A 27,934-nucleotide genomic window follows, 5' to 3' on the forward strand; every position below is an offset into this window, starting at 1 on the left:
AGAGAGTGCTGGGCTCAGGCCGCGAGCCGTAGCCACAGCCCCGGCCCCAAGGCGCCGGAAGTGGAGTGCAGAGCCGTGCAGAGCCGTGCTGTACGCTGTCGGTCACTGTGATTCGGAGCCCGCGCGGTCGCTGGACCCATCCAAGTGGCGCGAGCGGCTCTGGGCCCCTCGGGCCCCGCGGTCCAGAGGGCACCATGGACGACAAGGGTAAATTGGGACGCGACGGGCCTGCTGGGCCTAAAGCGGAGCCGCGCAGGGATCCCTCCACCTCGCACGCCCAGACTGGGCTGCGGGAGAGGTCACTTTCCAAGCTCAGGCTGTTTGGCTGGATGTGGTTCCTCTAGTCACAACTAAAACCACTCGCTGCTCCTGTATCCAGGGAATGGGTCCTGGGGGTATCCCCGGACACCCCTTCTCCCCACGCTTTCCAGTGCCGTCCAAAAAAGTGAGATTTCGGACGCATGTGCAGGTCTTCGCAGTCTTGATTTCCTCATATGTGAAGTATAAGTAAGACTCCCTGCCCTGTTGGATCTGGTACTAGAATTAAAAGAAAGGCGTATTTGATTTGCTTGTCTAATGTGGTTATCAAGGTGTTTTATTAAGTGAAGAAGAAGGGCAAACTAATGTGTATACAGTACCTTTCATGTAAAAAAAAAATAAGAGCAGGGTGGACCTCTGCATCACATACATGTACATATGTATGTAGGTGAATACGCTTGACTTGGCATAGACTGGAGGGTGCAGGAGAAATCGGTAAGGAGGTTGGCTCTGGGATTCTTTCCGGACTTGGGGTCTAGGATAAGGGGGAGAATGACCTTTCACTACCTTTTGATGGGGCTTAAATTTTATGCCATTGTACATGGCTAGCGTTTGCAAAATGAGAGAGAAAGAGTTTGCAAATAGTAGAGTGATGTCATATCTGTTCCCGTCAACATTTATGGTGCCCCTGAAGCCAAACACCCTGCAAAGAAAATATTTTTTAAATTAGTTTGCTTTTTAAAGTCAGCAGTCATTGATAAGCTCTCTGGTCGTCTATCCTGCTAAATGAATTTGATGAATCACTTTTTTCTCCCTTCCCAGAGTTAATTGAATACTTTAAGTCTCAGATGAAAGAAGATCCTGACATGGCCTCAGCAGTAGCTGCCATCCGGACTTTGCTGGAATACTTGAGGAGAGATAAAGGTAAAGACGGTCATCCTCCATCACTCCAGGTGTTAGGAAAGTCTGCTCATAACTGTTAGAAGTGTAGCAAGTGAGAGACGGATGTGTGCCTACATAAGGTAATGCAGCCCCAAGCTCAGCTCCTCCCTCTTTTTCTGTCCTTTTAATGTGAAGAGAGCCCTCAAGTTATCATTGAATGGGTCTCCTTTCAATGAAATATACTTTGAATCAAGAATGACCATATTGGCCTTTCTTACCTTCTGAGATGGCCCACGCTCTGTCTGTGGAGTGTGTTTCTCTCTAAATAAATGCACTTCTTATCTATCACTTTGTCTCTCACTGAATTCTTTCTGTGATGAGACATCAAGAACCTGAGCTTCATTAAGTCCTGAAACCAGGTGTGTGATCTCAGTTGGAAGATGGTACGTTTTGGCCGGGTTCAAGTCCCGGCATGTGGGTTCAAGTCCCAATCTGAGGTGCACCGTCTCACTTTGAGAGTAGCAGCTGAAATTGGGGGGATGCTGTGGTTCTTCTCACTACAATAGCAGGTGAGTGCAGGGAGCCAGCCAGATGGACTGAAGGGGCTAGACCAGCATAGATCCTGCATTTTCTCAAAACTGACCTGCCAGGGCTTCTTCCTGCCAGGGTCCCCACTGAATAGTGGGGAGTGGAATCAAAATTGCAGAAGGTTGGAGTAATGAAAAATAAAGGAAAAGAAAGAAAGAGAAAGTCCAGAAAAGATTTGGGGAGGAGAACAGAACCAAGAAATCTCAGAAGGCAAGCTACTGTATTTTTTAACACTACATAAAACAATGGAAGAGGGAGCTCTGTGGGGTTAGAAAAGACAACTGAACAAAGTCTTTTTCTAAAAGTTCAGGAAAACTCATTTCACTTAAAAATGAAATGGTTGTGTCCAAACGCCATAAAAGTTACTGTAAGGAAGACAGAATGAGAATAACATCCCTGCAGACAATGAAATCACACCAAAACATAAATAAATAAATAAACAAACCCCCAAAAAAAGAACAACCAGAAAAAAAAAAACATAACACGCTATTTTACAATGAGCTAAAATTTTTTTAAATGGTACAAGACATGAGACATAATATAAATCAGATTTAGAAAAACAGAGATGTAGTGATAGAATTCAAGAAAGAATTAAAAATAAAAGAAAAAAACATTAAAAAAAAAAGAATGACCATATTATACCAGGTTAACTTTGAAGCTTAAATTATAGCAATAGTTGAGCTTTACAAGGATTTATTGAGCTTCTGTCTTGTGGAAGTTTCTTTGCAGTTGCTGTAGAGAATGTTCCAGTATAAATTCTGGTTTTAATGTCATCATTGTGATTACTACTAATTCAGACATCCTAAATGTAAGCATCTGGGTATAAACAAAATAATAATAATAACAATAAAAATAATAAAGCGTTCTTTAATCTAAAGTGCTGGCCTAGACATGCATGTCTCTAAGACAACCTCCAGCCTCTTCCCATTGCACTTACAATAGCATCCAAACACCTGGGACTTCCCTGTGGTCCAGTGGCTAAGACTCTGCACTCCCAATGCAGGGGGCACGGGTTGGATCCCTGGTCAGGGAACTAGATCCCACAAGCTGCAACTAAGAGTTCATATGCTGCAACTAAAGACCCAGGGCATCCAAATAAATAAGTATTAAAAAAAAAAAATCCAAACACCTAAGCCTTACCTACCCCACCCCGCAGACCTCTTCTGTCACTGCTACTTAATTTCCTTCTATGCTGTCCCTCACTGAGCTGTGCTTCACTCTGGCCTCTCTTTGTTTCTCATACCAAGTTTATTCCCTTCTTGGGACCTTTGCGTTAATAGTCTGCATCTGAGACTTTTCCCACTGGATCTTTACTCGGCTGGATCCTTTCTTACTCGGGTCTCTGCTTAGGCCTGCACTCCAAGAGACCACCCGTGTTAACTCTGTCTAAAGTAGCTCCACCTTTCTCGTCATTCTGCTTTTTTCTGTCCTCATTTCAGTCTGTAATTGTTGATTTCTTTGTGTGTGCTTGTTTACTGTCTGCCTCTCCCACTAGAAAGGGAGTTCCGTCAGAGCTGGGACCCTGTCTGTCACGTTCACTGATGTATCTCTGGCATCTAGAACAGCGCCTGGCATACAGCCTGCACCCAGTAAACACTGGTTGAATGAGTGAGTGAATCACAGACCCATCAAGGGTCAAAAATGAACGTCACATTCCTCATGTGATCATTCCAGGGGAGACACTCCAGGGCCTGAGAGCGAATCTCACCAGTGCCATAGAAACCCTGTGTGGCGTGGACTCTTCTGTGGCCGTGTCCTCGGGCGGGGAGCTCTTCCTGCGCTTCATCAGCCTTACCTCCCTGGAATACTCCGTAAGCCCCTGCCCTCCTCGGTTACCTCTCTGTTTCTCTGTTTGGCCACAAATATTCTCAGCTTTATCTGGATCCTCCCCTTCACCTCATTTTGCTCTTTTCTTCCCAGGATTACTCCAAATGTAAAAAGATCATGATTGAGCGGGGAGAGATTTTTCTCAGGAGAACATCACTGTCGAGAAATAAAATTGCAGATCTGTGCCATACTTTCATCAAAGATGGGGCGGTGAGTAGATCTTGATCATGTGTGGTGATTGGGAGCAAGGACTTTGGAGTTAGACTCCTGGGGTAAAATCCTGACTCTGCCACTTACTTGCTGTGTAACCTTGGACAAGTTACTTAACCTCTCTGTGCTGCAGTTTTCTCATCTGTTAAATAAGGGTAATAACAGCACCTACCTCATAGGGGTGTTGTGAGGATTAATGAGATGGTATGTGTAAGGACTCTGCACTATGCCCGGCACATAGTAAGCACTGTCTAAATGTAGATATTATTATCATAGGCGGTTGTCATTTTAAACAGGCAGAGAAAAACCCTGGGACAGCATGGATGATTCTTGATTTGATAAGGTGTCTTACTAAAAAAAGTATTTTTTATTACTGGATATGTACTAAATTAATCTGAATTAAATTAACACAGCTCTTGTCATTGGTTCATACTGACTGTCTTCCTGCTGAATGTTAGCACTGGATTGAGATTTTTCATCTTCATTCCAAACGCTCTTACAGAGATACCACCAAGTGTTGATAAGCTGAGTGAGGAAAGACGGGAGCTGCACATCAAGTCAGTCTCCCAGCAAAGGGGTCGTAAAACTTTTATGACGTCTCCTCTCCCGGCAGCACGCCTTCTTTTGCCATCTAAGCCTCCATCGACCATAAAAGTATTCACTTGCATCTGGACTCTTGTCCACTGTCTATTACCCCTTTCCCAATTTTTGAAGCCTTTTTTTTTTTTTGGAGTATGTTATTAAATAAATGACGTAATAGATGCGAGTGGAACTTGTACGCAAGCCAGCTGCAAACAAAGCCATTTTGGGGCCAAGTGGAGGCAAGCCTGTGACTGCTTGTCACCGAGGCCTTCTCCTTCTGCAGACGCGCTGCAGGATTCGTTTGCTCTAGTGGAGCTGAATGTGTAATAACCACCCGCATCAGTGCTATTTTGGCTAAATTTCCAGCACAGCTGCTCAAATTTGAACATGCGGATGAACCCCCTGGGGATCTTTCAAATGAAGATTCTGATTCAGTAGGACAAGGGTGGGGCCTGAGAACCTGCATTTCTAACAAGCTCTTGGGCGAGGCCCAGAAAGGAGCTAGGGAGCTACATCCCTCCTCCTTGCTTACACTGTCCTCTGCACTCTATTCCCCAGAGCAGAGATTACATCTAAGTATCTGCAAATTGTATCCAGTCCACAGATGGGTTGTGTTTACCCCAAACAGCGTTTATAAGTTTTTAAAAATTAGCCAACATTGAAATATTGGAGTATCTGAGTAACACCACATGGAGATGTCACTTCTGCGCTTGCTACGAGAAGAGGAGACCCATAATATATTCCTCCGGCAGAAAACTTTTTCAGCTTGTATATGGGCTTAAACTCAGTGTACTATCAAGGATCTCCTTTCTGATTACAGCTGATTTGTGAGAAAGCATACGGAGAAGCTTTAGGGTACCAGGAACACGCATCAGAGGGTCATAGAGTATGGGTGATTGCCAGAAGCTTGCCCTTTTGACAGAGCTTTCTGTGCCCACAGAGAATATTAACTCACGCCTACTCCAGAGTGGTCCTGAGAGTCTTGGAAGCAGCCGTGGCGGCCAAGAAGCGTTTCAGTGTGTACATTACAGAGTCACAGCCTGATTTATCAGGGCAAGTATCCTTCCATTTGGTTATGAGCCCAGCCGTCCTTTTAAAGAGCAAACTGAGGATTAGAATCCATTGTAAGAGGAGCCAGAATAGGCCCCTGATTTGCCAATCAGTCAGCATTGCCTTTGACAGTGCCCATTCCTGCCCCTGGAAGAAAAATCACCGTGAATCTGAAGTAGGTCACAGTACAGGATCTAGGGGTTTTATTTAGTACTTAAGTCAGAGGAACAGCAATTGAAAGATTTTTATCAAGGAATAGATAATTCACCACATATCTAGCCAGAACATAATAAAAGAAAAATGCTTTTTTTCTGAATTTACATATCTTTTTGTATCCCCAAGAGCGTAGTTCTCCTAAAACACATACTTCCTTCTAAAGGACCCAAATTCTTGTTTCCTTAGTCCAAAGTCTCAGGATGTGCCCCTTAATCCATTACTTGAACTGAGTTTCCAGCTAAAGTGATTTATCATTGTCCAAATTAAGTGACTCACCATATACCACTGTGGGACTTTCCTGGACTTTTTTCTAATGCTCTCAAACTGTCACTTTCAGTAAGAAAATGGCCAAAGCCCTCTGCCACCTCAGTGTCCCCGTCACTGTTGTACTGGATGCTGCTGTTGGGTAAGTGCCTGGCTTCCCCCGCCACAATTACTCTTCCTCGCCCACTCCCAGGGGTGGCTTGGAACAGCACTTCCAGTTGGAAGGTTTGAGTCTCGTTCATAAAACTGGACTGGGCGGCGTCCCGCCTCTTAACTGATAGCTGGGCTAAACCAGCAAGCTCATTATAAGGCCTTGATAGTGTACAGACAGGGCCGTAGGATGTCAGGGAGAGGGGGAGTCATTGACGTGGCAGTATCATAGTGCATTTTAAGAGCAAGGTGCAGAGGTCAGGTCAGCACATGTGGCCAGTGCTCCCTCTTCATCTGAAGACACGGGCTGCCCTCAGTGGCACTCTGGGATTCTTCGTCTCACCTGTGCAACTTCACTCCTAAAGCCCAGGTGACATGCTCCATGGATTGGCAGCGTGCCTCCCAAGAGAAAACAGGAGTAATAATCCCTTGGGAAGAAAACACATAAGGAGATGATTAAGGAAATTAGGAATGTGTTTAAGAGTAAACATTTTAAAGAATTCTACTAATTGCTCATTTTATTTTCTTTTAAGATCTATGTATTATTTATTTATTTTTGGCTGCGTCGGGTCTCAGTTGCGACACGCAGGCTTCTCTCTAGTTGAGGCGCACGAGCTCAGTAGTTGTGGCTCGCGGGCTTAGTTGCCCCGCGACATGTGGGATCCTAGTTCCCTGACCAGGGATCAAACCCACGTCCCCCACATTGTAAGGTGGATTCTTTACCACTGGACCACCAGGGAAGTCCCTAATTGCTCATTTCAAAAGGTAGATTGGCCTTCAGCCTACCTGCAAGATTCTTGAATTACATAACATTTTTTCCAACTTCAGATCACATCAGGTCTTTAAATTTTGTTTGTATTAATGTAGAAAGGAAAACAGAATGTGCCACACGTAGTAAGGATAAATGCCGGGTCATGAAATCCTTGCTTCAGCTACACACATATGCATGTACATTACTGGGTGGCAGGGTGAGTTACACGTCTTATTGTGGTGTCATGACCAAAACAGGTCTTGGTGCCCCTGTAGCAGAACCGGTAACAGTGCCAGGGGTTGTCTCATGAGTTCAGTGCTCTTTGGAAGAAAGTTATGAGAGGAACTTACCTTGGTGAAAATGGAGTATTAATCTTTGCAGGCGATGTTCCTACTAAGAAGAGCAAAGAAGAGGGAGCATTAAAAAATTGTTTTTAATTTCCTTAGCTACATCATGGAGAAAGTGGATCTTGTCATTGTTGGTGCTGAAGGAGTTGTTGAAAACGGAGGAATCATTAACAAGGTAGGAGCATCAGTTCTCCGCAGGCCCTTGCTCAGGGCGTGGAGCTGCATCACTGACCTCAGACATCCAGCTAGCACTGTATTGTTAACGATTCGTTCCTCTAACCCTGCTTAGCTTCAAGACTCCACCACTGCAGCCAATGGCTTCCCAGTTCCCATGAGCCATTGCAGCGGTCAAATTTTGTTCAGATTTCTTCCTGCTTTGGAGACTGATTGGTGTAAATTAGGAGAAAGTAATTTATATTTTTTCAAAACATGCTTTAACTGGAATTTAGCTTTTGGTTGGTTTTTCTTTTTAATGGAGCATATTTGACATCAGTGTAATGTTTAAAATTTATCTGTTGCTTAACATGGAAAGATTTCATGATAGTTTGTTGTATGTGGTAATATATAACATAAAAATTTGCCATTTTAATCATTTTTAAGTGTACAATTCAGTGGGATTAATTAACACTCACATTGTTGTGCAGCCATCACCATTGTCTGTCTTCAAAACTTTTCCATCGCCCCAAACTGTCACCATCAAGCAAAACTCCCCATTTTTCTCTCCCCATCCCCTAATCTTTCTCCCTCCATGATTTTTGCCTATTCTAGGTACCTTATATAAGTGGAATCATACAATATCTGTCCTTTTGAGTTTGGCTTATTTCACTTAGCATGATGTTTTCAAAGCTCATCTATATTGTAGCCTGTGTCAGTGCTTCATTCCTCTTTATGGCTGCATAATGTACCACATCACATTTGTTTATCCATTCATCTGTTGATGGATACTTGAGTTGTTTCTATCCTTTGACTATTGTAACTAATGCTGCTGTGAACACGGGTGTACGATTACCTATTTGAGTTCCTGTTTTCAATTCTTTGAGGTATATACCTAAGAGTGGAATTGCTGGGTCATATGGTATTTCTGTGTTTAGCTTTTTGAGGAACTGCCACAACTGTTTCCCACAGTAGCTACACCATTTTACGTTCCTACCAGCAACGTACAAGGATTCCAAATTTCTCTACATCCTTGCCAACACTTGTTTTTTTAACTATAGCCACCCTAGTAGATGTGAAGCAGTATCCCATTGTGGTTTTGACTTGTGTTTCTCTCATGACTAAGAATCTTGAGTATCTTTTCATGTGTCTATTGACCATTTGTATATCTTTGGAGAAACGTGTTTTCTTTTTTAAAGGTCTTCTGTAATTCCAAAGCCAGAAGTACATACATTACGTTCACTCATATACTTTCTGTTGCTTCCACTTCAGATATGCCGTAAGATCTCACCCTTCTCCGCTTTTCTCTGACTTCCCAGATTGGAACCAACCAGATGGCTGTGTGTGCCAAAGCACGGAACAAGCCTTTTTATGTTGTTGCAGAAAGTTTCAAGTTTGTACGGCTCTTCCCACTAAACCAGCAAGATGTCCCAGATAAGTTTAAGGCAAGAGTTTTACATATTTGAAGGGGTATTTGAGTCTAAACTGAAACCTTTGAAGAAAAATGCAGTGCTAAGAATGTTCCATTAAGTTGTTCACTTCCCACTATTTTTTCCAATACTCAGGATACAAAGGTAAGTTGGTGGCTGTTGAACAGCCTAATTTGTCCCCAGAATTTAAGTCTTTGTCTCTCATTCAGTTAAGCACTAGATACAGGCCAAGGAGGCAGGGGAAACTGGTAATAGTCGAAGTTTTGGCTCAGCTGTCTGGGCTCACTTGCCATCTCCACCACTTACTAACCATGTGACCTTGGGCAAGTCCTTTCATTGTAAGCTCTGTGAACTTCAGTTGTCTGCACAAGGGTTATGACAATTCTGAGATAATCCATGGGAAGAACTTAGCACAGTGCCTAGCACTTAGTAAGCACTCTGTAAATGCTCTAAACGGTTGTCTTGAGAGGTCTGGAGGAGTTAATCCAGCACACCAGTGAGGGGACACGTGGCTTAAGTTTTTCTTTAATGATCTGCTCACCCAAGCCACACTCATCCCCCTCGCCAGTGTGCTGCACAGCTGGCCTCCCCCCGTTTCCAGAGAGCACTTTGAGGCAGGAGCACACTAATTGCTCAGGCCAAGGCCTCTCCAGTTCAGAGCCTTGAACACGTGGGGCAGACTAACGTATGCTTCCTGTCTCCTCAGTACAAGGCAGATACTCTGAAGTCCACGCAGACTGGACAGGATCTCAAAGAGGAGCACCCGTGGGTCGACTACACCTCCCCTTCCTTAATCACACTGCTGTTTACAGACCTGGGGGTGCTGACGCCCTCAGCAGTCAGCGACGAACTCATCAAGCTCTATCTGTAACAGCCGGGCCCTTTCCTGCCGGCGAACAGCTGATGCTGGGAGCAGCCTCTTGGCCCCTCAATGAGCCAGGCCAAAACTGAATTGTTTTTTATGAAATTTTATCGACTAAGGACTTAAAATCATATGTCTTGGAGAATTTTTTATTCATTTCAGTCCCATCTAAAATATGTTCATGGTTCCCCTAGAACCCAACCTAAATTGTGCTTATGATTTCCAGACACTTTCATTCATTTCCAGTTTCCAGAAATACAAGTTAGATTATTGGCTACTTGACTGATGAAAGAAGATGTGCTGCGTCCCCCTCCCTTCATCTTCCCCACACTCCAGACTTATCTGCCAGAAGCATCAATGAAAGCCATGCAGGCCTAAGAGAGCAGGGGTCCTAACTGCGGCCAGGCGCCCCTCCAGCAACCAACAGCCGCCCAGGATGCAGGCTACATGGTGCCGTGTGAGAAAGGCAGGAAACACTTGCTGAAGCTGCATCAGGCTTCCAGCAGTGAACATGAGCTGAGGGCTGTCATCTCCAAAAAAAGGATCAAGCCAAACAGAGTGGAAACTAACATGAGAACCCAAGACAGAAACAGCGTCTTTGGCAGGAGTATCCTACATGCCTCACCACTTACGAAGATGCCTTCCAGAATATTTGCAAACTTTAATTCTGTATCTGGGAAAGATGTGACTTTAAACATGTTTGGGTCCTGAACAGCTTTTTTAAAATTGTTCTTGGGAACAATTCAGCATCTTTTCAAATTGTATGAAAGATTTTGATATGGCGTTGCATCGGTACTGTAAGCTGACCCCAGGCCCAAATGTATTGTCCATCTTGGTAAAGACACTATGCAGCCACCTTCACACACTTAAGGCACAGTTAGAATGAAATACAGTTTATTCAACAGAAGGCATAATTATTTTCTTTTCCAGAATGACTTGCTTCCTCTGTTTTTCAGATACTCACCAATAAAACAGTACTGGGGGCTGTGCAGGGGTTCTGCACAGTACATCAAAGAGAGAACTGAAGTCCAGGGAGAAGGACATCCAGGGAGATCAGGTGCCTGAAAACACTGAGGAATTTTAAAAGGCCTAAAATCAAGTCTACATCAGTATCTCTGTGTTAAAAACTAAGTATAAAATAGCCACCGAACAATGAGCTCTTTGAGTAACCCATCAAAATAAATACTGACATGTGTTATTTACACTCAGTTAATTTACATTTTCTTCTGTTAGACTCCAAAGGCTGGTATGTTTTCCATAAAATATTCATGAGCGTGAAACCCCTCACATGGCCGTCTACAACAGCAGCTTTGGGAGAGGTGGTTCTTCCCGGACGTCTGCTGAAGTTCTGCTGTTCAGTACACGCGAGCGCAAGCTATCTGCGAGCGCAGGGCAGCTTGTGGCATTCCCGTTGCTCTCGTGCACTTCGCCTGAGCGGCAGGAATCAGCAGTCATCTTCCAAATCTGAGATCCCCAAATCTGCTGTCTTGACTGATCCTGTGCCACTTGTCAACAGCCCCTTCTCGAGTTCTTCTTCAGTAATTTTGCCTTTTTTAAACTTTTTCAAGAGCCTTGTGTCATTAAGAAGTTCTTCCATGTCCTCATCTTCGATATCAGAACCCTGAGTACAGAAGAGATCAACAAGCTACTGAATTTCTCAGCAACAGTGTTCTAAGTGAAACCAGCAATTTTTAATCAGTAACTAGCTTAGATCAGCTTCCACAAACAGCGCATTCCCCACCCAAGCCACCAAGGAAGTATAGAAATCTGAGAGTCCTATGCAATTCCTATTAGAAGATAACTATATACTACACTTCAGTGAGACTTGTTCAGAATTCTAAGTTGAGTATTTAAATAATAAAAATGCAAACTTTACCTCTTCCCTTTTCCTTTTTTCACTCCGTTTTTTCTTCTTTTCCTTTTTGGCCTTCTGCTTTGACCAAGCTTTATTTTTTATGAATTTTCTTCTCCCTTCATTTTCTGTTTTCTCTTTTCTTTGTTGCTCCAATAGCTTCTGCCTCTGCTTTTCTCTGATTTTATCTTTAAATGGAATGGTGTCTGTACTGACGTCCACAGGCACGAAATCTGGAAACTGCTTTCCTCTCAGCTCTGGCATCTTGGGCATCCTCAGCAGGCCAAAACCTCGAGCAAGACTTGCAAAATCGAGATCTGATTAAACCAAAACACTGCAGTTAGCACACCCAAAATAGGATTATAGGCATCAACCCACAGAACATTCATAGCAATATAATTTTGTCTACCTAAATGACCTAATGGGCTCATTTTAATTAGAATTAAAATAATTACATTTTTACTAAAAAGGAATACTCAGCAGCCAGTGTATTCTGTCTACTCAAACCCAAGGAAGACTGTCTTTTATTTTATTTTTATTTATTTTTTTGGCTGTGCTGCACAGCACACGGGATCTTAGTTCCCCGACCAGGGATCGAACCCATGCTCCCTGCAGTGGAAGCTCGGAGTCCTAACCACCAGATCACCAGGGAATTCCCAGGAAGACTTTCTTTTAAATGTTTAGAATACATTAAACCTGGCATAGGCCTGACTTTTTTTTGTTTAACATCTTTATTGGAGTATAATTGCTTTACAATGGAGTGTCAGTTTCTGCTTTACAACAAAATGAATGTTATATATATATATATACCTATGTTCCCATATCTCTTCCCTCTTGCGTCTCCCTCCCTCCCTCCCACCCTCCCTATCCCACCCCTCCAGGTGGTCACAAAGCACCGAGCTGATCTCCCTGTGCTATGCGGCTGCTTCCCACTAGCTATCTACCTTACGTTTGGTAGTGTATATATGTCCATGCCTCTCTCTCGCTTTGTCACAGCTCACCCTTCCCCCTCCCCATATCCTCGAGTCCATTCTCTAGTAGGTCTGTGTCTTTATTCCCATCTTACCCCTAGGTTCTTCATGACATTTTTTTTTCTTAAATTCCATATATATGTGTTAGCATACGGTATTTGTCTCTTTCTGACTTCACTCTGTATGACAGACTCTAGGTCTATCCACCTCATTACAAATAAGCTCAATTTCGTTTCTTTTTATGGCTGAGTAATAAGGCCTGACGTTTTTATAAAACAAAGCAGTTTCATACTTGTAGTACTTCTAAAACCACCAGATGTTTCAGACGGAGATAAAATTATGTGAAGAAGTCCAACTTACCCTTTAATCTGAAGATGAGGTTACACTCATGCTTTGCATAAGCCTGGACGAACGACACAAAAGCCTTCATGCCCTTTTCAAACACAGCTCTGTCGGCCAGGGCCATGGACTTGAGCTTTGGAAGGAGGTCTACTGTGTTCTTCTGGACTTTCATCTCCTGCAGGGGGCACTGCATAGGGACCACAGCGTCACTTCTGGCTGGAATCACCTCATCCCCAACCAAGGCTACCCCATAAGAGCCAGTGCCAATAAAACCAAAGGCAGAACAATCCATTTTAATCTTAAAGCAGAGGCCTGGAAGCCCAAATCCAAGCAAAGTATTTTACTTGGTCCAGAAAGTATTTAAAAAATTTTAAAGCAAGGTTTAAAATGAGATTTTACCTAACAATCCTGATTTCTGCTTGGAAAGTATGGTAACATAGGTCTATGTTCCCAACTAGTGATACTTAGCTGGGGCCGAGCAGTGGCCATACAGCCATAAAGCCAGCCAGGTTCCCGCACGGACATCACCAGCCTGGCCCCTGTGTGCTGCAACCCCTAATCTAAGTTCTGGACCCCACTTGCTGGAAAAGAACTTTTTCAACTACCCCAGCACTGGACATTCCATAGGAAAAAGGAAGACAGCTTACTTTCTGGTTAATTGCAAGGAAACTGACGTACGACTCTTCCATGGGAAGGAGAAACACAAGTGCGCTGCCGCCGTGGCCGATGCGGGCTGTGCGGCCACAGCGATGCACGAAGGCACTGTGAACAACAAGGAGCGGGAACGTGGTCACCACGTGACGGTGGCCGAGCAGAGCACAGGCCTGCAGCCGCACGGCTGATGCACCTAAAATGACCCGAGGAGCTCCATCCCAACCCGCCGCTTATTAGTGCTACAGAAGAGCTGGCTATTAAAGTACACGTGCAAACCAGAGAGGGTTCTGTTAGACATTTACTATGAACTATAAAACTTTTAAATTTATGCCTATCTGACGGTATAGGTAGGAGGAAGCAGTCTCAGTAGAAAAACTGAAAAACAATGAAAAGCGTAAAAAAGAAAATAAAAGTGACCTATGAGGAACCCCCCCCCACAGGAAGTAACAACTATTGCTTAGGAGTTTGTATTTACAGGTGCTTTCCTATGTTTGGAGGCATTTATCAGGAATATATGCTTGCTTTCAGATAATAACTGACATCTTCATATATGGTGTATATATTGTTCTCCTTTAAACACTCTATCATGTGCATTTCTGCAAGAACTTTAAGGGACTTCCTTGATGGCCCAATGGTTAATACTCTGCACTTCCAATGCAGGGGGCATGGGTTCCATCCCTGGTCAAGGAAGTAAGATCCCACATGCTGTGTGGCGCAGCCAAAATATTTAAAAATAAGTAAATTAAAAAGATCTATTAAAAAGTATTTGAGGGGGCTTCCCTGGTGGTGCAGTGGTTGAGAGTCTGCCTGCCGATGCAGGGGACGCGGGTTCGTGCCCCGGTCCGGGAAGATCCCACATGCCACAGAGCGGCTGGGCCCGTGAGCCATGGCCGCTGAGCCTGCGTGTCTGGAGCCTGTGCTCCGCAACGGGAGAGGCCACAACAGTGAGAGGCCCGCGTACCGCAAAAAAAAAAAAAAAAAAAAAGTATTTGAAAATGACTGAAATTTCAGTGATAATATAGTATCACTATTGACCTATCAATGATAACTCACCAGTTCCCCTATTTTTGTTATTTCATAATGTTTTGACAACCATCATTATGTTTTCTTCCTCAGGATTCCTATTTCATTAGCCTAGATTCCTAGACAGAGTGGGTAACATTCTCTCATGCTGTACCTGGCATTGCTGGGAGGGTCGTACTGCAAAACCCAGTTTACTTCAGGAATATCTATTCCTCGGGCCATCACATCAGTGCACACTAAAATCCCACTAGAAAATGAGAAAACACCACACTGAGTAAGGAGGCCACTATTTCCCTCACCATCAAGCAGTCTTTACTGAGGGATGACAGTAATAACATAGGTTGCAGAATCTCTCACAGAAGCAAATATACAGGAATAACATTTTGATTTTTCTTCCTCCTAAGAACCTCTAGGACTTTACAAGTTGAGAGTGAAATCTGTAAAGAGGTGGGGAGGAAACACTGAAAAGATTTTTTAAATTAGCATATTTCCATTGAGGGAAAAGAAAAAAAAAACCCACAGTATTTGGTCTAATCCTTTGCAGCCGTTTAAAAAAAACAAATGAAATTTTCCCTCCCAGACTGTCATGTATCCATCAATTCTATCACTTTGCCTAAAAGATTGCTTTTAACATAGCCAGAAGGCTCAATGATTAAGAAACACAGAGAAGTATTATTTCTATGCACAAACAGAATCAAGTTATGATCACTAGAGCCACAAGTTCCCTACAGCCTAGCCACCAGCTGACAATCTACAGCCTTTAAGGGTTGCTCCTGTCTGTTCCGTCATTCAACAAACAGCTACCAAAGCCCCACTGGGGGAGCGAACACAACACACAGGTTCCCGTTCTTATGGAGCTTACAACCTAGCAGGGAAGTTGACAGATAAGTAAGGAAGTCAGTGTAGCAAAGTGTAATGGGGTCAGGATAGAGGGCAGGGGCTCTGGATATTTATACAGAGAAGATGTGATAACCAGGCTGAGGAGGAAGAGAGTTCCAGGCAGGGAAACACATGTGAGGGTTTCGAGGCAGAGCGACCTGCAAAAGAGCAGAGTGGCTGGAGATCCGCCATCTCCAAGGAAGCCAACCCACCTTTGCAATTTGCGGAACTCCGTGAAGATCTTATTGCGCTTATATTTCATCTTTCCGTGAATGCACATTACCTTCACGCCCTTCACCAGGGCCTCCAGAGCCTTTCCATAGTATTCCACGCAGGCGCAAGTGCTGCGAGAGGGGACAGAGGGCTTAGAGTCGTAGGCCGCCTTGGTCCTCCTGCGATGGGGGGAGGGAGGCCGCAAGCACTAGATGCAGTGGGGACCACCCAGTCGTCCCAGGAGACTGCAGAGGAGAATGGCTGTGCTTATCATCCACAACTAAGCTCTCGGCCAGGGGAAGGCCAATCTTCTGACAAAACCCCTTCAGCAGGAGTTAAAACCCAAACAACGTGTTCCTCCTGTCTAAAGCTGTTCTAGCAAGGGGATCTCCCTGGCTCCCGGAGGAACTAATTAAACGGAAGGAGTCCTTCTCAACAAGAACGATGACGTCTTAAATATAGCTTTACTCCTGCTTTTCTTTCAGGGAACTGCTTCTTCCCCATTCAGTGCAGTTCCCAAGGGCTCAGCAGAAGTCATACCTATCAGGTCCTCTATCCTGGATATTGGACTTGGAGTCGAGGACAAAAGTGGACTGGAGCAGGGTCATCCCAATGAGGCTGTGCCCTAAAGAGATGGCCATCTGGGTCCCCCAGATCCTGTCTTCCCTAGAGGCGGTGCACCCAACTTTCTCTTTGAGTCTGTGAGCTCCCTACACAGCCCCCTTCTAATAAAGTTCACCTTTTTTATTTGAGGGATTCCAAAGGGATGTCACATCCTTTTGTAGATGAGGGACCTGAAGCGTCCAGAGAGGCAGTACAAGTGAGTGGCAGAGGAGAACCAGAAGGAAGGTGTGATTCCGTCTCCCATGTTCTCCCACTACACCAGGCTGCAGGATTCCAATTCGGGCTAACTCCTGTCTAAATCTCCTGTCTTAAACACCTGTGGCTAACTGACTGCTGCCAGATTCCCCAGTTTCCACCAAGAGTCACATCAGTACATAATAAAGCAGTTTTGCACACTAGGGTCACAACCCACAGATCCTGAAGGCAATCTGGTGGGTTCTGAAATCAATTTAGTGAGTCTGGACCAACCAGCATTTTTAAAAAATTAGAGCAGAACAGAACAGAAAGCATCAGAATGCATCCCACCTAGTCAAATGCAGTTTTATGAAATCTTTGTTTCAGTTTCGTGTGTGTGTGTGTGTGTGTGGTGTGTGTGTGTACCAGGTTGTATTTCTAACTGTGGGACAGTACAGCTAATGCATTTTATTGGTGACATGATGGATGGAAAAGAAACATAAAATTATTTTGGTATTGCCAAAAAGACAACACCACAGGTATATCTGGAGGCGGAAAAAAACAGCCCAAAGGATGCACACAACTGTTCCTATCTTGCGCTCTGACAACAGGACACACCCCAGTGTGGCAGACACTAGGCTGGTGGATCAAACACCCTCCCAACCACTTCCTCCTTCACCTCCCTCTACTACAGAGGCTGGGACAGCTACCCACTTGTTTTTTTCCCATCTCCTAAAGTGAGGGGCTGCTGGGTGACCCACCTTTGGCCCATACAACGAAAGCAGAAGTCAGCTTGGGAGGGGGCTGTCTGAGAAAGTCTTTTGCTTTTCTGATTAAAAGGGTTGGATATAGCAAGCACTGCCCTTCCCCCTCTCCCTGCCTTCCCTCTTTTATCTGCTTTCAATGCAAACGTGGCAGCAGGTGTCACAGTGGTCATCTTAAAACTAGGAGGTGACCTACAGGAAGGAAAGGCCAAGACAGTTAAAGAAACACTGGTGTTGACGTTGCCGAGACAGAAACCAATGTCAGGAACTGCCTACCTCTGGACTTCTTTTTACAGGAGAAAAATAAACCTCTCCAGCTTGAGCTGCAGAAGTCATTTGCAGCCAAACACATTCCTAACAGACAAACAACCTGAAGGGAATTCCAAACCTGAAGGCTACACACATGTGCACGTTCTGGGTGTGGCTGAACCCCCGAAGTATTACCTGAAGAAGACCAGGTGTTTTTCCTGCTTATGATTTCGAAGAAAATGTACCAGCTGATTAAATTTCTCATCTGCCTTACATACCTACAAAATAAAAAGGAAAACCAATAAAATAAAAACAAATTTGCTGAAAATAATAACCCCATAGCTATTTTCAGTTTCGACCTTAAATTTTAAGGAATCTAATTTCCTCCACGAAAAGGGACAGACTTTCGTCAGAATGTTACTCAGTCTACCGAGATGAGAATAAACATCAGCCTGGGCTGCTGACACACGTAAGTCACAAAGTCATTACCTGAGGACAGGGAGTCACCCAGTGCAGTAAGTACCTCCCAAACCCCAACATGCAGACAGCGCCATGCTGGCCATAACACCACCCCCGGGGAGGTCTTTAAAATGCAGATCCTTGGACACAGCATACAGATTACGATTCATAGCTGTGGAATTGGACCCAAGGGTCCGTATTACTTAAGAGTGCCCAGGGGCTTCCCTGGTGGCGCAGTGGTTGAGAGTCCGCCTGCTGATGCAGGGGACACGGGTTCGTGCCCCGGTCCAGGAAGATCCCACATGCCGTGAAGCGGCTGGGCCCGTGAGCCATGGCCGCTGGGGCTGTGCGTCCGGAGCCTGTGCTCCGCAACGGGAGAGGCCACAACAGTGAGAGGCCCGCATACCGCAAAAAAAAAAAAAAAAAAAAAAAAAAAAAAGTGTCACAGGGTGTCATTTTATAGATTTAGTTTCCTAGAAAACTGAAAGCCAGTCTCTAGAGCACTTATTTTTGGCTTGCTTATTTTTTTTTTTTTTGCCCGTGCTGCACAGCATGCAGAATGTTAGTTCCCCAACCAGGGATCAAAGCCGTGCCCCCGCAGTGGAAGCACAGAGTCTTAACCACTGGACAGCCAGGGAAGTCCCATTTGCTTGTTTATTTGTTTTAACTGCTAAGAGTTAACATATATCAGTGGGAACACCGTATACCATATTGATAAAACTTGGAAAATCTAATAAGTTGTTAAAACAATTATTATAGCTGATCATTTAGAAGGAAAAACAGGACTTCCCTGGTAGTCCAATGGTTAGGACTCCGTGCTTCCACTTGCAGGGGGCGGGTTCGATCCCTGGTCGGGGGACTAAGATCCCGCGTGCTGTGCGGCACGGCCCCAAAAAAACCATAACTAAGCTTACTGAAAGCAGTTCAAGTCAAAAAAAATTAGTAACTTTTTTCAGTAAATTGCTTTGGCTTTTAATACTTGTTTTAGTTTTTCCAGCTTTACTGAGGTATAATTGGCAAATAAAAATTGTACATATTTAAGCATATTTACATGTTAAAAATCTATACATGTATACATTGAAGGTGTACGAAGTGATGACATGTGCGTACACTGTGAAATGATTATCGTAATCAAGTGAATTAACACACCGATCACCTCACATAGCTCCCTTTTGTATTTGAAGAACTACTCTGTTAGCAAATTTCAAGCACACGACACTGTTAACCCCAGTTCCCACGCTGTACCTTAGACCCCTACATCCTCCTCGATGGCCTGCAGGAGTCAGTGAGACCACCCAGCGCTCACCATGTAGTAGTTCTCCAGGCGGGAGGGGGTCTTCTGCGTGCTGCTGGCCGCCGCGCCCTTCTCCTTCACCGAGATGCGCACAGGGTTCCGGAGGCCTGCTCTCACCAGGTTCTCCACTTCTTGTGTCTGAGTGGCCGAGAAGAGGCCCGTTCTCCTCTGCTTCGGCAAAAACTCCAAGATGGTGTTTATGCTAAAAAGAGAGGGCTCATCTTAACCCCTCACTTATCAGCATAATCAAAAAATGGTGTTTTATGATACTAAACAGGTTATTTTAAAAGACTGAAAACCATCACAATATTTATAGTAGCTACTACTGGGAGGTGAGATTATGGGCGACCTTCATTTCTTCTTTATACTCTCATTTTCCCAAGGTTTCTTCAATGTAAGCATATAATTTTACTTTTACAATGGGGGGCAATTAAAAGAGTGAAATTAAGACAAAATTTTTTGAGACTAAAAACCATGAAACTGTACACTTTACATGGGTGAACTGTGTAACATATGAATTATATCCCAATAAAGCTACTTACTTTTTTAAAACTCACAGAAACTTTTAAAGAAGCCATGAAGGAAAACACATCTTAAGAACATCAAAGACATAAGAAATGGAATTTAAATTGTGTGGTAGAATCCGAAGGATTAATCAACCTAATGATTTGAAATTCACATGTGGGGACTTCCCTGGTGGCGCAGTGGTTAAGAATCCGCCTGCCAATGCAGGGGATACGGGTTCAAGCCCTGGTCTGGGAAGATCCCACATGCCGTGGGGCAACTAAGCCCATGCGCCACAACTACTGAGCCTGCACTCTAGAGCCTGTGAGCCACAACTACTGAGCCTGCGTGCCACAACTACTGAAGCCCATGTGCCTAGAGCCCATGCTCCGCAACACGAGAAGCCACTGAAATGAGAAGTCCGCGCACCGCAACAGAGTAGCCCCTGCTCGCCGCAACTAGAGAAAGCCCGCACGCAGCACCAAAGACCGAAGGCAGCAATCAATCAATCAATCAATAAACAGAATCTGTCTGCCAGTGCAGGGGACACGGGTTCAAGCCCTGGTCCGGGAAGATCCCACGTGCCGTGGAACAACTAAGCCCGTGTGCCACAACTACTGAGCCTGCACTCTAGAGCCCGGGAGCCACAACTACTGAGCCTGCATGCCACAGCTACTGAAGCCCACGCGCCTAGAGCCCGTGCTCCGCAACGAGAGAAGCCTCCGCAATGAGAAGCCCGTGTACCCTATGAACAGTAGCCCCCGCTCACCACAACTAGAGAAAGCCAGCACGCAGCAATGAAGACCCAACGCACCCAAAAAAAAAATAAGCAAATAAATAAATTTATTTAAAAAAAGAAATTCACATGTGGCTAATAGAGACAGTCATGGAGTAATAAAGGAATTCCATCTTGAGCTCCCTTTCATCCTGTGTCACCCGAAGCCCACGAAGTCCAAACTCCAGTACCTCGCCTCGAACCCCATATCCAGAAGCCTGTCCGCTTCATCCAACACCAGGACCTCCAGGGACCTCACGCAGCTGGCCAGATCCAGGCCCTCTGCCTTCCTTCGGAACATGTCCTCCAGGCGGCCTGGGGTTGCCACAATGATGTTCCCACTATGAAAACAAAGTTAACATTTACCGCACTCGCTGGATCTCGGGGACCTCTGTGATTCCAAACACCAAGTTTTGTATTCCCCCCAGCAAAAGTCATCTAAAATGCCAGCGAAGAGAAGGGAGACCACCACAGTGGGAAGAGAAGGCTGCGCCGTGAGGGCACAGGTCTGGGTTCCAGGCTGAGATCAAGGGCAGGGCTCAGCGAACTGGCTCTTAGGTCACATCTGGACTCAGCTGTTTTCGCAACATTTTATTGGCATGTAATTACACATCCTCCTTCATTCATGGGTTGCCTCTGGCGGCTTTCACACGATAACAGCAGAGGTGAGCTGTTATGACACAGACTGTGTGATCGACAAAGCTACAATAATTACCATCTACTCCTTTACAGAAAGGGTTTGCTGACTCCCTGACTTTACTCAACCACTTTAGGTCCCAGGTCACTCATCTATAAAATGAGAATGTGAACAGAACTAGAGATAATTTTATGTAAAGACCACAAACGCAGACTGAAAGCCAAACGTGGCCCCCACAGACTGGGCGGCCTGCAGGAAAGTTCTGTTGTTTTTTTTAAATGTGAATTACATGCCAACAGTTAAAACAACCTGGAGATAACACACAGAAATCTGGAATTCCATATTCTTTTTAAAACATTCAAAACCTGGAGAACTGAGCCCAGAGTTCTGTGGGCAGCGATCAGCGGGAGGTGAGTACTCAGGCGTGAACTAGCCAGTCCCTCCCACTCCCCGCCCACCCCCTTCACATGTTTATATTATCCTCTGAGCCCTGTAGCAACTCGAGTCTGTGACCCCTGCTGCAAAGTATCTCCTGTTGTAGCTGGACACAGCAAGTGCTCAAGAAAAATAGTTTTCTTTATTGAGATTCACTGACAAACTGGGCACAAATTCTATTGCTGCTCATTACAAACCTTATTCATCATGGGACAATAAAATGCCAAGGAGTGATGGTCATCGCGTATTCAAACTCGCATTCCGAATGTTTATTAAACACCAGCCGTGTGCTCAGCGCCTCACTAGGCTCTGAAGGTAAAATGCTGCCGGACAGACACCACCCCGACTTTCCCGAGCCTCCTGGAGACACGGAAGAGCCTGGCACGTGCAGCACCTGGGAGAACGCCAGCCCACTGTGGCAGCAGGGCCGGCTGTGAAGCGGGCAGCAGTGGAGAGTGGTGGCTCACAGGCCCTAGACAGACACTAGGATCTACCCCAAGGGCCAGGAGGAGCTACTGAAGAGCTTTCAGTGAGTGACATGACCCGACTGGCATTCTGGTTGCTACGCGGAGAGTGGACTATTGGGGGCAATGGTAGACACACACAGGAGAGAGAGAGACAGAGAAGCCACTGCAGGAGTCCAGGGGGGAAATGAGCAGGAGAGGTGGCGATGGGAAGGTTGACGGTTAGAGACGCGCTCTGGAGAGAAAACGCAGAGGACATGGTGCCAGCTGGCTGTCAGGGGGAGTGGAGGGGCCGGGACAAGCTGAGGCTGGGCCCCTCACTTCAGGAGAAGCAACAGGATGAACAGGAAGCAGATGAACAGGAAGCTCCAGACGAGGTGCAAGCCTGGGGATGAAAATTCCAAGCTCCTGTTGTAGACGCGTTTGCAACAGCTGTGAGATGCCTGGGGAGATGCCAAGCAGACAGGTGGATCATCTGTGTGTCTGGGGCTCGGGGCGAGGTCAGGGACCACCACGGGAGGGACGAGATCATGAGCCCGTGAGCAAAATGGGAGGTTGGCCTGAAGAAAGAACTTTTTGTGGGGAGGGGGCTTCTGAAGCGGAGGGTTTCCGGTTAAGCCTAGATCATGTGTCGATTCCTCTTGGGTTCAATGCCAAGAGCGAGCAAGGCAACTTACCCGTGTTCCTTAAACCTCGCAACATCCTCTCCAGGATTCCTGCCTCCGATCCAGAGAATCTGGCTAAAACAAGAAAAGCGTCTTTGAGCAGGTCAGGCAAAAATCACAGCCCATGGCTGACAGGGACCCTGCCTCCCATTTACCTGAACTGCGGGAAGGGCTTCGTGAAATGCGACAGGACCTCATCTATCTGAACAGCCAGCTCTCGCGTGGGTGTGATGATTATGGCGCCAACCTGCCCACGCGGGGGAAGGCACATGATTAGCAGCGCCCAGGGCTTGCAGAGCTGGACTCACACGAGACTGCACCCTCCACCTAATGGACGAAGGTTGCCAGAGAAACAGCACTTCCTGGGCTTTTTCAGCAGTGCCCGGTCATGCCCGGTCACAGTACACATCGAGAGTTGACCCTTGAATGATGTGGGGGTTGGGGATGTGAAACTTCTGCGTAGTCGAAAATCCATAAATTATTTATAGCTGGCTCTCCATACAACCGGTTTGGTTCCTCCATGTCCCAATTCCGCATCTAGGGATTAAACCAACCTCGGCTGGTGTAGACCTATAGTTATTCACTACTGAAAGAAACCCGCATTTAAGTGGACCTGCACCGTTCAAACCCATGCTGTTCAAAGGTCAACTGTAGTTTGAATTATAGTCAGTCCTCGTTCTGTTCTACAAAGTGGCCACATACGCTGTTAGTGAACACTGGACCATTGCCCCTGGGGAAACGGGGTTAGGTTCCTGCAAGCCTCTGGCCACATTTGTGTCGACCTATCAATACATAAGCTTCTTTTACACATATTTCTGTTTATAGATACCTTATTTTGTAAGTCAACTATACTTCAATTAAATTATTAAATAAAGACACCTCATTTAATATATACTGTTGATTCATTAACATTGAACTCATAGCCAACAGCACTATCAAAAGGAGCTTATGCAACATGTATTTTCTCCATAAGGCACATCACAGCCTCTCTGCACTCAGGAACATTCGATAGCGCTTCGGCACTATGTTTGGGGGTCATTTTAAACAGTGAAATCACCAAAAAAAAAAAAAAAAAATCACAGCAGTAAGTTGACCGGGAAAAGGACACGTGCTTACAGCCTGAGAGCTGGAACGAGAAGGCAGTATCGCCCTGATGAGACTCGGCTGGGAAAGTGCCATCAGGCGACTCCCATTTGTCGCTGCCCCATACAGGTGCAGGCATGAGCACGACAGCACACTGAGTGCTGCTCTGGGGAGCTACAAACAAACGTTAGGCAGTAGGCACATTCATAAACACAGAGCCTGCAGGTAATGAGGACAGACTGTACTTTCTCCTTCTATATTTTTTCAAGCTTTTGACCAGCTTCTTCCTCAACTGTGAACTCTCCGATGACTAAGTGAAAATAAACCGTTTAGCTCTCCTCACCTGACTCTTTTTTAACTTCTCTTCCCTTCTCAGGAGAATCTCCAGGATGGGGATGATGAAAGCGAGTGTTTTGCCACTACCTGTGACCTGCAAAGGGCAGAAAGTTTCCGTCTGCTTTTCCTCACAGTTCATTTTGGAAGGAAAACAGGAAGACAAGCTGCATTTACACAAGGTACTCACCGCTTCTGCAGCAACATCTTTGTTTTTCATGAACAGAGGGATGGTTGCAGACTGAAGAGAGAGATGGCAGAGCACTGGTTAGGGGATGCCGTGACTCCACCGATGAGGCCCAAAGCCCAAGGAACACAAGGCTGGCCTTGGTCACACTGGACCCCACAACAAATTGGACTCCGATTACAGTCACCCACAGGGGCCCCAGTGGGGTCAGCTCACAGGTAATACAGCAGCGGTGTCTACACAGATGGCATGGAGGGGAAGTGAGCCAAGCTGGGATTTGGGGGTCCTGAGTTCTAGCCCTGCCTCGCCTACTCTTCCTCTCTGGACCAAGAAGGGTTTGAAGACACTGTGTTCCTTCCAGCTCTAGTATCACAAAACAACGATTTAAATAGGCCCTCAAATTATAAACACCGCAGAAAACCCACAGGGTTACAAGAGGCCTGGCCCTTTGGTTGCAGCAACAAGCAGCTGAACCTGAAGCAGACTCAGGTCTTGGCTTCAAGGTCGCCCCCTCCAGGACCACACTCCACTCCTGGTCCCCAGAGCCTGAGCTCACCCATTGCGGCACGTGTAGCACTTTTCTAACTGCTTCAACACAAGTAAGTCTCAGCCTGGGTGATTTCTGTGCCCGCAGGGAACATTTGGCAATGTCTGAAGACATTTGGGGTTGTCAAACAGGGTGGGGGGGCTTCCCTGGTGGCACAATGGTTAAGAACCCGCCTGCCAATGCAGGGGACATGGGTTTGAGCCCTGCTCCAGGAAGATCCCACATGCCGCGGAGCAACTAAGCCCGTGCGCCACAACTACTGAGCTTGCACTCTAGAGCCCGCATGACACAACTACTGAAGCCCACGTGCCACAACTACAGAAGCCCACGCGCCTAGAGCCTGTGCTCTGCAACGAGAAGCCACCGCAATGAGAAGCCCGCGCACCGCAACGAAGAGTAGCCCCCGCTCGCCGCAACTAGAGAAAGCCCACGCACAGCAAAGACTCAACACAGCCGAAAATAAAATAAATTTATTTAAAAAAAAAGAATGAGATTTTTCATTTGTTTTTCACACTAAGTCCTCAAAATCCCCTGTACATTTTACACTTAGAGCACATCTCAATATGGACTCACCATGTTTCAAGTGTTCAACAGCCACAAGTGAGTGACTACCATAGTGGACAGCACCTAGACCATCGACTCCAATGGCAGACACTGGGTCTTGTCTACAGTCCCGAGGCATGGCACAGAGCACTGCCTGCTTCCTCCACACCTTTCCTGAGGAGGCTATGGACATCTCAACTTAACATTTCAAAACAGAACCCTCTTGATTTTCCCTCTGAAGCCTGTTATCCTTCCCAGCCTTCCTCATCTCAATAAATGATACCACCATCCACCCAGCTGCTAAGTCAAAAACCTCAGGGTCCCTGTAGATTCCTTCTTCATGAACCCCACATCTGGCCCCTCAGGAGCCCTAAAGCTATCCCAACATTGACTTTTCAATATCCACTGCGTCCTCTCTACTCCACGCCACCATCACCTCTAACTTGACAGTGGCCTCCAAATGGACCTCCTCACTTCTCCTCTTATTCCTCTAAAGTCTATTCTCTACGCCACAGTCACATCCCTTCCCTTTCTGCACAGTTTCCCATGGAAGACAGCTTCCCGCTGCATTTAGAATAAAATACAAGCTCCTACAAGGAAGATCCTGCAAGATCCGGCACCCGGTTTGCTCACCTCTTACACTACTCATGCTGCTCCAGCCAGAGGCCTTCCTTCTGTTTCTCCAAGCTCATTTCCAGCCCCAGGGCATTTGCACGGGCATTTCTCTTTGCTGGAATATCATGCCCCCAATCACCCCACAGCCAGGTCCTTCTCATTCAGGTAGCAGCTTAATGACACCTCCTCCGAGAGGCCTCCCCTATCTTATCTCCTATTCTGTACCTTCTTGTCACTGTCTCCTCCACAACACTTATCACCAGCTGAAATTACCTTATTCCTTTACCCCTTTCTCTCGGGCATTAGAAAACAAGGCCCATGAGTGGGGACCAACACTGCAAAATCCCTGGAGCCTAGAAAAAATTACCCAATACGTAGTTTGTCCTCAAGAAATTTCTTGAATAAATGAATAAACTGGACCAGGACACTTCACTTAGCCCAAGTAATAATAACAATGACAGCAGGTAACATTTATTGAGCGCCCATGATGTGCCCCAAATTGTCTTAGCTAATCTCCACAACAACCCTCTGGTAATACTATTTTCGTCATTTCACAGAGAAAGGAAATGAAACACAGAGAGGTTAAGCCATTTGCCCAAGGTCTCACAGCTAGAGGGGGTAGGGGGAGAATACGAACCAGGCACTTGGGTCCCAGCACCTAAGGGCGGGGTGGGGGGCGGTGAAGACCCTGGCACAGGTGAGCCGCCGCCTGCCGCCTCTGCCTGGCGATCATTAACCAGCTTGGCATCACCCGAGTCGGCGCAGCAGAAAGACGTGGCAAAAGTCCCAGCCGGAGGAGTAAAAACTCCAGGATGCGAGTCCTAACACCTACCGGCCGCATCCCATTAAGCGGCTGCCGGGCCCGCCCTGAACCTCCCCTTCCCCAGCTGCCCCCTGCGCACCGAGGGCCCACCTCCTCGGCCCCGGGTACCTGCACCGGCGTCATGTACGGGAAACCCAGCTCCCGCAGGACACCCAGCACCCGCGGGTGCAGCGGCACCGGGAGCGACTCCCAGGAGCCCTCCGTCACGTGCTCCATGGCTAGCTCCGCCACCGCAGCTACCAGTACTACGCCTCCCTGGCACACTTCCGCTTCCGCTCGCCAACAGGCCCCGCCCGGAACCGTGCTCCAGTCGCAAAGTTCCGGACGGCGGGGGAAGGCGCCCTCGCCGCAGGAGAGTGGAAAGCCGACAGCTGGCGGGTGAAAGCCGGCCGCGTGGGCCCGGCCATGGTGCCATTCGTCCAGCGCAGCCACCTGGGCTCGGAGCGCCTTTCCACATCGAGCAGGCATTTGGGCGGGAGGGATTTTGCCCCGGCTCTCACACTTTCCCTGCCAGTCGGAAGCAGGGAAACACCGCGTCCTGGCCAAAGGACAGTAGGTCTGGAGGGAGTTGACAGAAATGTACCCCAGCCCGGGAGCCCCAAATATGCAAAATAGGGTCATGGTGGAGATACACTGCCTACTACACAATAAATGTTGGTTTACTTCCGAGGAAGTGAGGTCAGAGACCTAAACAGGAACACTGCAGCTTATTCCTGTGTTCACCACTGGATTGACTCGTGCACGTGTACATTCATTCAGCAAGCTTTTACTGACCAGCTATTATGAGCTGGGCCCATACCTTTAGCTTGGCTTGCTCCCTTACATCCATCAGGACTTTTCAAATATCGTTTCAGTGATGCCTTCCTAATCCACTTACCCTGCTTTATTTTTCCGCCATATCATTTATCATTAATATGCCATATAATTTCTAAAAGGTAAATCCTAGGATAATGGGAATTTTTCTGTTCTATTTATCTCAGTGCCTACAACTGGTTACACACAGCAGTCATCCAAATATTTTAGGAATGAATAAATGGGGACAGTACTTATGCAAACTCCAGTCATCTCAAACTAGAAAGTGAAAGAGTAAAGAAAGCCTAAGGCAACATTTTCACTTTAATGCCATCATCACATCCTCAAAACGCCTTTGACAACTGTTTTATAAAATAGGACTTCCAAACAGGTCTGAAAGCAAAGACAGAAGGAAAACGCATAGCTGCATTTTCATTTTGGGGTCTACTTACTAATTTTCTGA

The 27,934-nt window shown here is 46.1% G+C and overlaps 2 protein-coding genes across 7 annotated transcripts; one reads left to right on the forward strand and one right to left on the reverse strand.

Moving 5' to 3' along the window:
- The first annotated feature begins 54 nt into the window (after positions 1-54).
- EIF2B1 (eukaryotic translation initiation factor 2B subunit alpha) lies at positions 55-10,709 on the forward strand. The gene is made up of 9 exons (XM_073789954.1): positions 55-207; positions 1,081-1,182; positions 3,403-3,539; positions 3,649-3,765; positions 5,288-5,404; positions 5,955-6,019; positions 7,225-7,300; positions 8,598-8,723; positions 9,415-10,709. The coding sequence occupies exons 1-9, from the start codon at positions 195-197 to the stop codon at positions 9,577-9,579; spliced, it is 918 nt and encodes a 305-aa protein (XP_073646055.1). The 5' UTR covers positions 55-194; the 3' UTR covers positions 9,580-10,709.
- On the reverse strand, positions 10,443-26,943 carry DDX55 (DEAD-box helicase 55). 6 transcript variants are annotated; one of them, XM_004324930.4, is made up of 14 exons: positions 26,788-26,942; positions 24,155-24,205; positions 23,975-24,061; positions 22,704-22,795; positions 22,561-22,623; positions 20,539-20,688; positions 19,081-19,270; positions 17,511-17,593; positions 15,504-15,635; positions 14,567-14,659; positions 13,383-13,497; positions 12,754-12,922; positions 11,447-11,739; positions 10,443-11,191 (listed from the first exon to the last, which is right to left on the reverse strand). In XM_004324930.4, exons 1-14 carry the CDS (start codon positions 26,893-26,895, stop codon positions 11,015-11,017), a joined length of 1,803 nt encoding a protein of 600 aa, XP_004324978.1. In that variant the 5' UTR covers positions 26,896-26,942; the 3' UTR covers positions 10,443-11,014. The 6 variants fall into 6 exon arrangements, with proteins under 6 accessions (XP_004324978.1, XP_019805792.1, XP_019805790.1 ...); XM_019950233.3 differs by lacking the exon at positions 26,788-26,942 and adding an exon at positions 26,494-26,716; XM_019950231.3 differs by lacking the exon at positions 20,539-20,688 and having other exon boundaries at positions 26,788-26,943.
- Positions 26,944-27,934: the final 991 nt, after the last annotated feature.

This window comes from Tursiops truncatus, chromosome 13 (assembly GCF_011762595.2).
Source record: "Tursiops truncatus isolate mTurTru1 chromosome 13, mTurTru1.mat.Y, whole genome shotgun sequence".
Taxonomy (NCBI): Eukaryota; Metazoa; Chordata; class Mammalia; order Artiodactyla; family Delphinidae; genus Tursiops; species Tursiops truncatus.

What these genes read in the sequence shown, in the direction of transcription:
- EIF2B1 (XM_073789954.1), top strand. An exon ending in ACGGAGGAATCATTAACAAG is followed by an intron (nt 7,301 to 8,597) that starts GTAGGAGCATCA and finishes CTGACTTCCCAG; the next exon opens with ATTGGAACCAACCAGATGGC. An exon ending in ATGTCCCAGATAAGTTTAAG is followed by an intron (nt 8,724 to 9,414) that starts GCAAGAGTTTTA and finishes CTGTCTCCTCAG; the next exon opens with TACAAGGCAGATACTCTGAA.
- DDX55 (XM_004324930.4), bottom strand. Translation starts at nt 26,895, where the DNA reads ATGGAGCACGTGACGGAGGGCTCCTGGGAGTCGCTCCCGGTGCCGCTG. An exon ending in AAGCCCTTCCCGCAGTTCAG is followed by an intron (nt 22,624 to 22,703) that starts GTAAATGGGAGG and finishes TTCTTGTTTTAG; the next exon opens with CCAGATTCTCTGGATCGGAG. An exon ending in GCGAGGTTTAAGGAACACGG is followed by an intron (nt 20,689 to 22,560) that starts GTAAGTTGCCTT and finishes TTGTTTTCATAG; the next exon opens with TGGGAACATCATTGTGGCAA.